The 14,798-nt window shown below is 39.1% G+C and overlaps 1 protein-coding gene across 2 annotated transcripts in view; it reads left to right on the top strand.

The window, feature by feature from the left end:
* PATJ (PATJ, crumbs cell polarity complex component) overlaps nucleotides 1-14,798 on the top strand; it is a 148,003-nt gene that overhangs the window by 56,745 nt on the left and 76,460 nt on the right. For both annotated transcript variants that reach the window (XM_026853925.1, XM_026853924.1), the window contains exons 23-24: nucleotides 688-765; nucleotides 4,112-4,229. In XM_026853925.1, coding sequence (XP_026709726.1) covers nucleotides 688-765; nucleotides 4,112-4,229 — 196 coding nt within the window. The remainder of the gene's footprint in view (nucleotides 1-687; nucleotides 766-4,111; nucleotides 4,230-14,798) is intronic.

Genomic DNA, 14,798 nt, shown 5'->3' with positions numbered 1-14,798 from the left:
TTGGTAGCGGAGTTGGTTCCCTTTCTGTATCAGCTTTTTCACAGAAAATACCTCAAAAACCTGTCAGAACGTTTAAGTATTCATCTGCATCTCTGACCCTTCCTTTCCTAGTCAGTCTAGTGAGAGCAAGGAAAGCATGGATAACTTGAAGTCTGAGTAGCTTTGCTTTGAACCGTAGGAAGCTGGGCATTCACAGACTTTGAGCAGTGCTGCACGGTCCCAACTCCCATTCACCACAATAAGGTGTTGTCAGAGGAGTGGGAGTATATTACATTTTGCAAGAATGAAGAGCAGCAAGGAGAAATGGATGCTAAACATGCTCTCTTTTATAAGGTGTCTGTGTGCATGGACACTGGTGTCTCTGAATAATTGAGAACTGACACTTCAGGAGTTCATACTGAGCTCTGTATCAGGGATGTACATCTCTATTGTTGACTTCAGAGTAATGTTTAATTGAATGAAGAGATGAGGCTAGATATCAAACAGTGAGCACTAAAACCGGTAGAGAATGTTTGTAAATTCAGTAAAAGAATGTAATTTAAAGACTGCACTGCAATTCCCTTCTGCATGGGGGAAAATGAAGAGTGCACTGGGTAGCTTTATTGTTGTCATTACCTAACATTTGGATATTTGTTTTGCAGCTATAATGCTCTTTCTAATGTGTGTGATATATGCATTTATTTTCAGGTGGTTTCCACCGTACAGCCTAAGGGAATGAAAGGCAGCAGAGATCAGGACGCAGACAAAGAAAATAAGAGTGAAAAGGTATTTATTCCATTCAATGCTCTACCCAAGTTTTACTAAATCGAATGGCATGCGATATAACTCTATGATAAGCCCCCCCCCTCTGAAGTATGAAATGAAATTTCAAGTGTTCTGTTGAAATATCTTTGATTCAAGTAATTTTTGCCAAATTTCTGCCAAAAACCAAGGCAGCTTTCTGACAAATGTTCTGTGGGTCTCCCTTGGGTGCTGAAACCCTGTACTTACTGCAGCTCTTTACTGGCATCTTTCTGGAAGTACCTGCTTTGCTCCACGTAGAGGCAAATTGATTCTCTTTGTTCAGTAGAAACAGAGAAATAACAACATGTACACAAATGATATCCTTAATGTGAGGCTGGCTGAAATTCAGTAAAATCATGTTATAGGATAATTAAATCCATGAAGTCTCCTACATTTCCCATTGCTGTGTAAAGCAAGGAAATGACCGAGTGATCTGTAGCTGGCCAGCTAATTGTGAAGCAATTACTGCACAGTAACTTTCAAGCAACTTCACAGCAGATTTAAAAGAGAAAAAAATCTGTTTGGTCTAAACCAGTGGATTTGTTTTAATTGCTGCAATGGTCTAAACCAGTGGATTTATTTTAATTGCTGCAATAAGGGAAAAATTTAATTTCTCATTCCCAGCCAGATTGCTGTAATGGCCTAAGTATTTTCCTGTGGGAACTGTGCTGACTGATGAGTGTAGGTCAGGTACTTTGAGGGTGTCAGAACTGGAGGAGCGGAGACAGAATTAGTGCAGATGATAACTTCTGCCCACTGCAGTTTAACATGCCAACTACGAATACGATGAACTTTTCACTTGACCCTACTCGGTTGTCTGGTGTGTGGTGGGTAATGGAGAAGGCCCTCTTGCCTCCAAAAGTTTTTGTAAGACTCCTGTCAGATCCAGAAGCTATGAAGCTCAGTTATTCAAAAAAATGAAGAAAGGTGTTGAAGTCATGCTTTCATGCTAGTGGATAATACTTAAAATGAAGCAGTTACAATCCCCTTTTCTTGGTTTTGTTATCTGTATTTCTAATCTCAAAAGCGCTCATCCTTTTGCAATGTGCTGCCTTTAATCTCCAAGACTCTAGTGTGTTGTGTTCTATAGCATTGGGAGGTTAAAGAGGGATCCTAATCTTTTTCAAACCTTTTTCATCTATTGGTGCTGTAAACTGGTGGGTGGAATACAGAAGAGTTTCAGTGCATAAATATGTAGCTCCCTTTTAGCTTTGAACATCGGTTCACAAAGCAGTCATACTGTGCTACAGTAGGGGCATCTCTGAGTTGGAAAGAGTTGCTATTAGTGGATTACTACTCCGTGTCCCTATGGGGAATCAATGATATTTCTAGTCCAGTCTTCAAAGCGTCACAAAAGAGTTTGGTTTGAAAGCAGCCACATCCAGCTGGAATATCTGCCTTTTCCTGTATGATGAATTATCTTTTCAATACTGAAGGTTTTCTCTGATTTGTTGGTGTTTATTCTCTATTGATCTATTTGTTTAAAAATGATCACTTGAAGTAATTTATATAAAACCACTTAAAACAATTGAGCTTCTTGTGGACAAACCCAGATATTAACATTATTTTGCTGGTTGGCTGTGTAAACTGCTTTTGCCTCTGTGCTGGGAAGAGCTGTGTTAATACAAAAACCCAGTGCAATGGAATGTTCTGGCACAATTTACTCATCTGGCTTTATAGCAGGTCAGGGTGGATGAGAGAAGCTTGTCCTTCTGAGCCATAGCAAACTGCTAGATAAGCTTAGGTGTCTCGTGTAATTTCATACAGACTTTCTAACAAATGTTTAAGGTCTTAAAAAGCCAAAGAGTCAACATTTAGACTATGAGTTATTACTGAATTACAGTGATACTACCGATTTGCCAGAGGCAGCCGAGAGCAGAGCTGCAGGTTTTCCATCTTTACCTGCTCAGTAATATAGAACGTGAGTCCTCTCACGCTTCCTGGATCTCCTGGATTTTGCACCAGTTCTATTTGTGCTGGCATCAAGCAAAAAGTGGGAGGTGTATTGTATACTCTGGGGAAACAGCTGTCATGTTTCCAAGTGTTCTTATTTTACACTATTGGATTGAATTAATTTAATTTATTACTGTTATGCTGTCTTCAATGCAGCACTCTCCTGTAATGTGTTTTAACGGATGGGATGATGGGATGGGAGATACCTCACAAAATTGTCTGTGTAGCTAGCATTGCAGTTTGCTAGTTAGACTATTCTATACAAATTTAGGCTCAAGATTTTAGAAATCCATATGCAGGTCCAGCTTTTATTGTACACAGCAAAAAATTTTGCTCTGGGCTTGTTTGGGTGTTGAGTCGTATTTCCCAGCTACAGAAGAAATTAATTACGGGCATTCTGGTTGCTCTAATGGCATATCATACTCAGTGTTCCCTTTCTAAAGTGCATCCTGCTATTAGTAGTGGGGTTGCATGGGATACAGTTAATTTACTGAAATCATGTAGCGAGCTAAGGCACGATCCAGTTACTTGGAGCTATAAAAACAGTTGCTCGGACGGACAAGCGACTCCATTAGATCCAGAGCCTATTCTTTATGCCTGCTATGCGCCGCTATATGCATCATTATAGGAGCTGCCTGTATTTATGTGAGGTAATAGAATTTTATTGTAAGTTATAATTCAGAATCTCTTCTTGTAAGTTATAATTCAAAATAGTTTTTAAATTTAAGCCATGTTTATGTTTAAATATTCGCAGATGCACTGAGAAGATTGAGTTCTTATTTTATGTTTCAAAGTTTGACTTTTATCAGTACCAGACAATTTTGGTGTTCAGTCTCCAATAAGAAATGGGGTAGAATTTAATGTATATTTTTAACCCTTGATTACTGTTCACACTTTCATGTTTATGGTGATAAGACAGCAAGTTAACGTGCATGCACAATTGAATTTTTAAACCGCAACAGGGAAGGTTTAAACTGGACATTAAAAAAAATTTTTTCACAGAAAGAGTGGTCAGAGAGTGGAACAGGCTGCCCAGGGAGGGGGTGGAGTCACCATCCCTGGATGTGTCCAAGGGTCGTTTGGATGAGATGTTGGGGGGTATGGTGTAGGGGAGAACTTTGTAGAGTCGAGCTGAAGGTTGGACTCGATGATCCCAGGGATCTTTTCCAACCTGAATGATTCTGTGATTCTGTATTTTCTTTTTTTTTGATGTTTAGTATCACTTCTTGTTCTGATTTCTTGCATGAAATGTCTATGCTGCAGAATTTAGCATTGTAATTAAGTGCTGTGTTTGTACACATACATTCCAGTAGACAATGGGGGGGGGGTGCATGAAGTTACAAAACACGTAACTGTTTGTCTTTGAATCCATTAGAGAAAATATGGGGCTCCGCCTCCAATGAAATTGCCACCTCCTTACAGAGCACTTGAAAGGCTGCATGCAGAGGAAGCTAACATGGATGAAGAGGAGGATGAGGATGCTTGTGCAGAGAGTGAGTAGTGCCACAACCATTACATTTTATGGAACACAGTCAGATTGTGATAAACATATATGCCATTTATTGCTTGTATTATGGGAAGTAGTGCTCAGGGTGGCAATAGCATCTCATCCTCAACCTTGTTCTTACCAACGGCTACTGATTTATAACTTAGATAGTCTCTTCCTAGCCAGGCTCCTATAGCTCAGCTCTTCTGAAGAGATGGAGGAAGGGCTCTGTTTATTTTCAGTCTAAAAATGTCCAAGCAATGTCTAGAGGACTTGCTTGGGCAGCGATGTCAGCAGTGAAAGACAGGTGTTGTGCTTTACTGTTATCATTGCAGCCATAGTTGAGCAGACACAGGTTGAGAACCTGGTGCGCAATCCTCCAGAAAAGCCTGCAGTGGATTTCAGACAATGCTGTTCAAGAAAAATATTTTCCTTGAAAAAGAAAAATCTGCTGACCTTTTGTTTCAGTACTCTACTGAAAAAAGGATCCACTTTTTTTTGTAGCACCTTTTATGGGAAAGGTTCTGCAATTGTCCAGTTCAGGGTTTTGCAATGAATTGTGATGATATGTGCTCTATGGAAGAGCAGAGACCTGAAGAGTAGGATGCAGTGTAACCTGAGAGCTTCTGGCAGCGTGACTTAGATTCCAGCATACTGCTTTGTTGATTACAGCTTTGGATCAACAGAATATTATTATCCATAGCTTATCTTCCAATTAAATATGTAGGAATACTAATATTGCAGTTAAAGAGTCCTAAATTATCTTCTAAAATTACTTACCTTTTATTTTTTTTTCTCTGCATACTATTTTGTATCAAATCAGCATACATGTGGAGGTTTTGTTGGAGTTTGGTTTGGGTTTTTTTGCTGCAGTGATTTTTCTCGCCATCCTTTGTATTGGAGAGGGTTTTGTTTGCCCTAGTTCTGGGTAAGCCAAAGCAGAGAGATGCCTTTGTAGCTTTTGACCTTGAAGCACCCATGGCTCCCATTCAGAGTGGAAGTTCCTAGCTTGGGGCCTGCTGGTGGGAAAGCTCTTCCAGCAGCCCTTGCTCATTTCCTTGGCAATGGTGTGCCATTGAAGCCAAGATAATTAATGAGTTTGGTTGGTTTGTCATTTTTAGGGTTGCTTTGGTGGAGATGAGAAGGATTTTGGAAGGTTGTTCTCATGGAAACAGTAATGGGGACACAGAAGCAGAGTGTTCAGCTCTGCCTCTGTTGCTTTAAGGGAAAGCTGTGAGTTCTTGAACCAACCGGAGATTTTTCCAGATCTCCCCCTTACTGAGATTGTCATCTCATCTGTTTGAAGTATGCCACGTAGTCACCTCAGGAAGGTTTTTCACTGGTTTTGTGGGGAGTGGGAGTGAGGAGGAGCATTTGACTGCAGACTCTGTGGATGTTGAATAGAATATATCTTGAGCTTTCAAACCAACTCTAAACCATGAATTGTAGCAAATTGATTTCAGCTTGTTATCAAAGTTATAATTCCCAGATAAAAGATATATTTGGTAAGTAGGTTGACACCTGAGTTATCAAATTAGGATATGCCTCAATCTGAGTGCTTGCTAGACCTAAGTTAATATGTTGCACAGAAATAATTTCTTATTGATGGGCTTGGTGGTTTTTGAAGCTGTTCTGCCATGCCTAATGATATTGCCAGCTGAGTCTTAATAGCTAAAAAGGTAAAGCTACTTCTGATATTAAATTTATCAATCCTACCTGATGTGGCAGCAGCAAACAGATCTATTCAGATGAATCTCTTTCTCTCTACCCTTTTTACTGACTGAAGTTGAATGTTTTGCAACAGTTATCTTTCCCGTGAATCTTGGAAAACCAAGATACTTGTTTTCCATTCTATTCGTCTCCAACTTGTTCTGTTTCTTTAAAATAAAAAACAGACTAAGGAAGCTTAAACTAAGTTTGTACTTCAACCCTTGAAGAAAAGCATGTTAGAAATTATCTAACTGTACTTAATGATATTTAACATCTTGGCAGCTATGGAATGGGCTTTTACAGAGTGTCTTTTTTGTGATCACTTAAAAAACAAAGTTTTCTCTGTAAATTCCAGTACAGTATTGTTTTTGTGAACTACTTGAGGTTTATAACTTCTATTCTGTTTTGAGCACCTTTCCCAGAAATCTTAGCCCAGGTCAGTACTTGCCTTTTTAACAATGTCCATTTGCATGTTCATGTCAGTCTATTCCTCACCCACTTTATCCTACTAATTCTACTGATTTTGTAACCTTAACTAATTTTCTGAGCCTCAGTGCACAGGTGAACTAGATTTATTGTCTTTCTTATTTAGAAGATAAGGTATCTTAAAAGGAAGAAGCAGTGTCAGCTTGGGTAAATTCACGTCATAGCCTCTCCTCCTTTCATTTACTTCCTGTAGTTCTCAGTCTCTGCCATTAGCATGGAAAGCCTTAGCGGGCATTTTGAGGTGGGACAGCTGTTAAATCCTGATGGATTTTATTTTATTTTTTTTGCATTCTTATTAATACAGCTGCAGTGTCACAAACGGGCTCGTCAAGTTCTTTCCTACTCCAGAAATACTTCACTTGCTCCACTTGACATTTTATTTCCTTGCTTGTTACTTTTTTTGACCCACATTCTTATCTTTTGTCTCTGTGTCCTTCATCATTTCCCATACTGAAAATGAAAGCGAAGCATTGTTAGTCTTCCTGCCATATTTAGAAGATTTTTCTTTCCTTTCTGTCCCATCCATACTGCCTCAGAGTCTTCATGTTTTGCTTGTTTTCTCCTTAAAGTGGCTGAATAACCTTTTGGTATTGATTTAATTTCCCCTGCGGGATCTAAATCCACTTGCCTTTTGGCAATGCTCCCTTTTATTTCTGCTTTTCCACCACTGAAACTGTAGCTTTCATTGCTGACTTGTTGGAACAAACAGTCATTTCTTGTAGATGTTCTCCCTTTTCAAATGTTTTTGATCCAGTTAGGGTGAATCCTTGTTAGGAATAGAACTATGGGGTAGCTCTTGGTTTAGAGAAACTCCAAACGTCCTCCATGTTTCTGTGGTTTAAGAAGTTTAAAGTTCCAGGTGTTTGGGATTTTTTCCAAGCGTGTCTTCTTGCACCCAAGACCCTTAGCTTCAGACCTGCTTCTGCTCTATATTTCAGTTTCATTTGAACCACCATTACTTCCAATATTATTTTCTAAGTTATTAGCTAGACTTTGAAGGCAAGTTGAAAATAGTATTTCCTGTTGTTGTACTACTACTTCTAGTGATACTGTCAAATCTTTATCAGTATTCAACTCTAAACCTATGTGATGTGGTTTCTGTTTACTCTTTGCTCTGACTTTGCTGTTTGAAGTCTTTCAGTTTACGCTTTAAAATAGTTTTGTAAAACTTGCAGTGTGTGCATCCTGCTGCAAAAGGAGCCTTAAAAATGCTTCATCTTGCTCTCCATGAAGAGGTTTTTTAGGCTTCCCAAGCCTTAAAACCATCAGGTTTTGAATAGGATTTTTTTTTTTTTAAATCAAAACAAGTAAAAGGAGGGGGGAGAGCGTACAAAGGAGCTATTTGTACTTGCAAGCAGCTGTGCTACAGACTGCATCAATAGGCATTGGTGTGTTTTCCTGGAGTGGTGGATGGCTGTAGGTGTGCACTAAGAATCTGCTAATAGACTAATGTGCACCCTGTTGCGCCTTATTGCTCTAATGAGGGGTTAGTAGTAAAAAGAAGCAGAGGAAATGGATGGGCAGAGTAGTTTGTAATGGAATGTTTTGTAAGGTTTTCCTTGGGGCATTCATAACTGTACAATTTAGATATACTTTTGCGATTGAGTCGAAGCGATTGTAAGTTAAGAAGGACCTTAAAAAGGACAAATGCTGAAAGAACTTGGAATCCTTAATTTCAGTTGATATTATATTTTTTAGAAAAGTCTTTTGTCTAGTTAGTTGACCGAGATTGATCTGGCTGGTTTCAAGTAAGTTTAAAATAATAAAAACAGATAATAATAAAAAATTTGTGGAAGGTGACTAAGATAATGGACTAGATACTGCTGTGCTCAGACTTCCTGTCTGCAAGGATATTTAACTGTATCTAATAAGGGGATAATAACACCCCCTTCCTTTTATTTTGTCTCTAGATAATGTAGAAATCAATGAAGCTGTAAGAAAGCATAATGATTTATCTTCCTAAAATGCTTCTTGAGAAATGGTGGTTTCTCTACCAAAGCAAGAGATTTGAAAACTACTGTAGTATTTCGACTCTGCATTCCCTATAGTGATAAATCTGTGGATGTGGAGGGGACAAGAGGGGAGAGTCTGTGAGTGCTCACGTGTGTAAGTTGGTTCAGACAAACCCCACGCTGCCTGTTGTGTCAGTAGGGTTGAGTTGGGGTTGGAAAGCTCTTGGGCGTGTGAGCAGAGTGCTTTCATCACACCTAAGGTTTTTAGCAGCTTCCGTAGTGTCAGCGATATCCATATTCACGTGAGAGGATGGTGGCTTTCATTAAAAACCAAAAGGTGAAAAAAAGCAATAGAGTTCAGTTGAGTTTTTGTAGAAGATATGGTCAAGTATACGGGGTGTGCAAAAATACGTCCTCAGGAAGCGTCTGCGTACTGCTGTGGGCAAAGAGGGGAAAAAAGATCATTGGCACTTTGGACAAATGCCAGAATTATTAACAATGACTGAAATCAAAACCACTGACAAATTGGTATAATTCTTGAGGATCTGACTGTTTAGAGTCTTTTATGCAAAACTGTGCTAAACCAAAGGAAGAGTCATTCTTAATTTATTTTTAATTTTGGGGGGGACACACCTGAAAACAGTGATGTTCAGGTGAGGCAGCTTGTGTAGCCAAACACTGCCTCTCCAATAGATGTCACTGCAATCAACAGCAAATAGAGATGATGTTCAACGAGTAAGAGAGAGCTTGGAAAAATGCTTCAAGCTTCATGAAAATAAAATATTGAAAAATGAATAATTGCAATATTTAATTTTCTCAAATATAGTAACAAGTGTGTTCGGGATGGTGGATTTCCAAAGATCATGTAAGAGCCAGGATTAGACAAATAGAGCAGTGACGTTCATTTTTTAGCTCTGTCTTAATCTCTATTTAATATGACTCTGTACTGCTAATCTTCTTTTTCCCATTCTTGTTCTGACCCATAATTAGCTAAAATATGTAAGTTTTGCAACCAGCCGTAATATCATATCCAGAAGGGCTATACACACTAGGCAGACACACAAGCTGTTGTGCCACGTGAGGACAGATTATGATGTTGGTGTCATTGTAGTTTGGGGTTGTGGGCTAGTTGGGGTTTTTGTTATTGGGCTGTTTTGTTTTTTTTTTACTCTATTTGTGAATCACATGCACAGTTCTCATCATCTGATGAAGTATTGCAAAAGGAAATTACATTTTTGATGAATTAATAGTAAAATTGCAGCTGGGACTTCTTGTATTTTTTTACTGTGTGCTTGTACATAATGCACTGAACAGATGGCTTTGTGTGTGCTGTGATACATATTCTAAAGAAAGGATAACGAACTTTAAAAATGAACAAATTAATGGTATTAACAAAATAACTGAGTATTTTGAGTTGTTTTAAATGTAGCATTTGGAACAGAGAATTAGTAAGGACTTCCGAAAATAACTAAGTATGTTTATAAATTTAGAGAGAGATTTTATCTTTGCTTATTTTAATTACTAAATGAAGGATTTTGAGTCTCTTCAGATTTCAGTTCACCACTCATTGCAGTCAAACTAACATTGCTTGTTTAGGGTTTCAGCAAATTGCAAGTTACGATGAAGTTTGAATCCTTCTTATGCTTATAATGACAGATTGGTTTTGTTTTCTGACACTAAAAAAAAAAAATCCAACCAAACCTTACACCATGAACACACATCAGTGTTGGTAAACTGAAAGATTTGCAGCACTGGAAAATAACACATTTAATGAAGGCTTTTGATGAAGAGAAATTCATTTCTAACCCCTGTAGCTTGCATGAAAAGGATGCTTAGATAAATAATGTCTATTAACTGCTACTTTGCCATGCAGTGGGTCATTAAGCGCGATAGTACCTGCAGCTAACAGTGATATAAACAAACGTTTGAGGTGACTCGTGTTTGGGGATAGAGATGTCATTCGAATGCTAGCAGAGTAAGCCAGTGCACAAACAGCAGCCGTAGAGCATCAGTGGGTCAGATGTGGGAAACCAGAGATCTGCTTCTCCCTGCATACTTTCATAGGCAGCTTTCATCTGCTGGCAGATGTAACTGTTAGCTTGTGGGTAGCTTGAAATTAATATAATTGATGGCATCTCATAATAGAAACAGACAGACGGTTTGCCCTTAAGGAGAGAAAAATCTCAGAAAAATAGGCCCAAGGTCGTCAGAAGAAAGACAAGCACTGAGTCTGTGTATGATGAGGATTTGAGCTGCTTACAGCATTGAATGTTTGTCAGGAATGCAGATATCTTGAAGTACATGCTGGTACAGCAATGGTACAAGGGGGTTTCCCAGGTAAGGATTCAGATCTATCTCTGTATTGTGTTTGTTTCCAGCAAGTCATTTTAAGTATTTTTAGTGATAATTTAGAACTAGTGAAGTGCTGGAGATAAGAAAATAATAGCACAGATTTATTTTTTTTTTTCTCAGTTTGAAGCATGGACATATAGCATGATTGAAATAATGAATGCCTTTAATATCTTTAAAATATTTTGTCTTATGTTAGCTTAAAAAAATCATTGTTTCTGTGCATGTTGGTGTTGAACATTCTTATATACAAAACTGACGTGAGCACGCAGTGCTTAAAGTATAAGAATTCCTAGCATTAAATTTCTTGCTATATAGAATAATCTACTCTTCCATAACTGTTATTGTAATGTAGAGACAGATGGCTGAATTTTCTTCACTTTGCTTGTTAAGAATGTGTTAGGTAAATGTTTTTAGACTAAAATAAAAAGCTGCTGGGGAATCTAAACTGAATATTCAGCATTTTCATGGTATAAGGAGGCAAAACAAGAATAAAGCAATGTGATAGTAAACAAATGAGCTGTTTGCAATGAAGGATAATCTAATCTTTAAATATTGCCTTAGATTGCATTTGTTCTTAGGTATGATCTTTTCTTCCAACAAGAGCCAGGTACCCAAAGAATAGCATTAAAATGCTAGGCATGAAATATACTGATTTGATGTTTTAAGGTTATTACATTGTCTAAGACATGGTGCAGGTGGCTTATGTTGTTTGGGATCTTTGATCTTACTCAGGTGTTACAGATAAGTAATTTCATATAACTTACAGATAGAAGATAATGTCTGTGGTATAAATCTGCATACACAGGTATCACTGTACAAACTTGCTAAGAGGATAATACAAGTAGATCTTTATATTGCTTTCATTGAAGAACACAATATCACTGCAATGACTTGCAACTAAAAATATGTAAAAAGGATGTAAATATTTAAATAAATTAATGAAGGGCAAGCACTAGCCCATAAAAGGTGGTTATGTGTTTATATTCTTGAATGTCTGATTTTTAGATAGGAAGATATCTTTCATCATTACCATCATAAATTATGTTGCTCCACTGCAAAAAAAAAAAAAAACTCTGCTGTGCATCATGTCTTGTCCAGACTAGCACAGAATTGCTTTTAGTTAGATTACAGAATAGATTATTTGCATAATAGCTCTGTTCCAAAATGGTCTGCTTCACTTAAACAGTAGCTACTCCAAATATGCAGTGGAAGTAAGCCTCTAACAGAAGGGAAAGTAAAAATGTTAAATGACAATAATTTTATTCTTTACAGATGTTACCTAGTTTTTCCACAGTATTACAGTAATTGAGACAGCTGTCCAGAATAACTTCTTTAACTGTATGAGAAAGTTGAAGTTATCTTTTGCTCCTCAGTCTTAAGACTTGATTCTCTCTTATTCAGTGTAGTGGCTTAGGGGCTAGTCGTCAATTTACCTTCTGCTTTGAGCAGGTATGTAATTGCTCTTTATCAGGATAGCTGGCATTTAAAGAGCAGTCCAGAATATTTGTCTGTAGGTATACAAGCTATAGTACACTGTGACAGACTATGAAGAATTTTCTTTATGCCTTTTAGTGGCCACATGCGTATTGGAAACTACTTGCAAGCTAATGATATTAGGAAGGAGATCTATATATACATGTACATATATATGTGTGTGTGTGTGTGTGTGTGTGTGTGTGTGTGTAAAAGACTATCTGCATCAGATGAACATCTCTATTTTATCTGCAGATTCAGAATACTTTTCCTATATTGAAATTAGAAGAGATGTTGTGGCAACTGGCTGAAGGACAGGTAGTTCTGCTACCCCAGAAGTAATAATGGGACTTTTATTAGTAATATAATGATGGGCATATCTGTTTGCTTCTGTTCTTAGAGATCATGGCTTGTGCTTCTCTGTCTCTGCATCCCAAAAAAGTTATTAGAGGAAATGTTAAAGCACTGAGCTTTTGGGGATCATCAAGGAAACAGCAGATGTCTGCTGCTGTGAATGTAAAAAGCACACGTGTGTGCGAACATGTGCTGGGCAGAGATGGAGCGGTCTGAGGAGCACAGCCCTCCAGAGCTGAGGAGCCTGGGCTGTGCTGGCACCCCTCTGCGTGGGGCAGAGTACCTAGCCCGTTCTGCATGGCCCCCCGTGTGCTCCCCAGAGGCCAGGGCTGAGCACCTCCATCAAGACACCCCTTAACCTCAGTGGATGGAAAGTGTTTCCAGCAGGCAGATGGCACGTCAGGTACCGCCGAGCAGTGGCATCTCAGTGCTGTCTGCTCCCAGCTCTGTCCTTGCCCTGCCCACTGCCCGTGCCGTGGAAACCAGCTCTGTCAGGATCCACAGCTGTAATTCCAGATCCAGGGGCAGAGCTGATGGTGGCATCATATTCTGGGGTCATTCTGAGAAGGTAAGGGAGAAGGGGGACAAAGTGGAATAATGGGGTTTGTGAGTTAGAACGTGCAACAGGAGAACAGGTAAGGGGACTGTTAGCAGTCTTGGTCTGGGAGAAGAATAAGGCTTAAGTGTGGAGGAGGACCCTGCTTTTCTGTGTGTCTTTAAGCCAGGCCCACACAGAGCCAGGAGCCACAGCTGTCCCAACAGCAGTACCTGAGTGAGCTAAACTTGGGAATTCCTGCTCAGGTGATGAGTGCACTGCTGCCAGGGAACGGAGCTACAGGTGAATTACGTACATTGTCTAAAGCCAGGAGTGGTAAACCTTGACTTTGTCGTACCATTTTGTGATTGTTCTGTAGATAACAAATGCTTTTAATAGTGGCTTTGGTTTGGCTGGGGTTTTTTTAATCCTTTTAATAGTGCTTTTGGTTTGGTTGGGGTTTTTTTAATCCTTTAGGTAGTTTCAGAGGTTTTTCATATCCCTTAACTGAAAACCAAATGCATTAGCTGTCACATACTTGTAAATACATGCTTTATCTGCAATTTCAGAACCAGAAGCTTAAGTAGCATTTTTTAACCTGTAAATGTTAAATTTACATGGTATGCTGAACCATGTCCTCTATAAAGTAAGGTGGGAAGTCGTCATTTCCATGGTGTGATGGTCCTGGAAACATTACAAGATATTGAACATAAATTCCTGTACTTGTAATGTGCTGTTACTTAGAGTTGAACCACATACCTAAATTGGGAGGAATTTGGATGGAAATGCCAGAGAGTATGAAGGCACAAGGCATTTGTTTGTGTGCACACGTGTGAGTGGAGCTAAGTTATGGCTCTTTATGCTGTGCTTGTGAGAGCAGTGAGGGATTACACCATCCAAAGGGTTCTTAACAGTATTATGCTACTAAGTCTCCATCCCTCCAGGTGCTGTGGGAGTAAACAGCAAGCAGCAGCATTTGCCATACCTTAAAGCAGCAGCAAAGTGTATCCTATACTACTAGAGTGTGTAATGATCCTGGAATCAGTCTGGTGGAGCCATGACTGCTCCATAACGCCACAGCAGATCAGCTGGATGCCCAGGGATGAGATTCCTCCCCAGAGGAGGGATGAGACTCCCTTGGTGCTGGACCCTCCTGCACCCTGTGCCAGGCTCACCTGTGACTTAGACCTTCAACTCTGGACATTTTTCTGCACTGAGTTGTAAACCTTAATGCAAACTCTGTTCTGTACCAGAAACAGTATTTCTTTCAAGTGTTTGGCAAAATATCTCTGCTTTAAACCCCATGAGGTTTCACTGTACTTTCCTCCATTTTGTAAGCTGGTACTCTCTCAGGGATCTGACAGGTTATTTGAGGATTAATACAGTATCACTTAGTTGTGTATCATTAGTGTGTTTAAATAGACAATGCAGTAATTTTACAGCAAGAGCTCATCTCAGGATTGAGTTGTTAGGAGATGTGATTTTTTTATTTTTTTTTTAATACCGTTTTTTAAGGGAAGAAAGCCATTAAGTGAACAGCCTGACAGTGTGATATATAGCGAGGTATCACTGAAGGGCCGGGAGAAGAGTGGAAGGGGAAGAAATGAGATGAGACTGGGATGTAATGGATGAGGGAGGTGAGTAGAGCTGTATGCAAGGATGAGCATGGGCAGTTTATGAGCGAGGGCCAAGAAGGAGGTTGGAAGTGATTTTG

The sequence above is a fragment of the Athene cunicularia genome (genome assembly GCF_003259725.1).
Source record: "Athene cunicularia isolate RWA chromosome 8 unlocalized genomic scaffold, athCun1 chr8_part1, whole genome shotgun sequence".
In the NCBI taxonomy this organism is placed as follows: Eukaryota; Metazoa; Chordata; class Aves; order Strigiformes; family Strigidae; genus Athene; species Athene cunicularia.
This window is presented reverse-complemented; position numbering and strand designations above follow the sequence as displayed.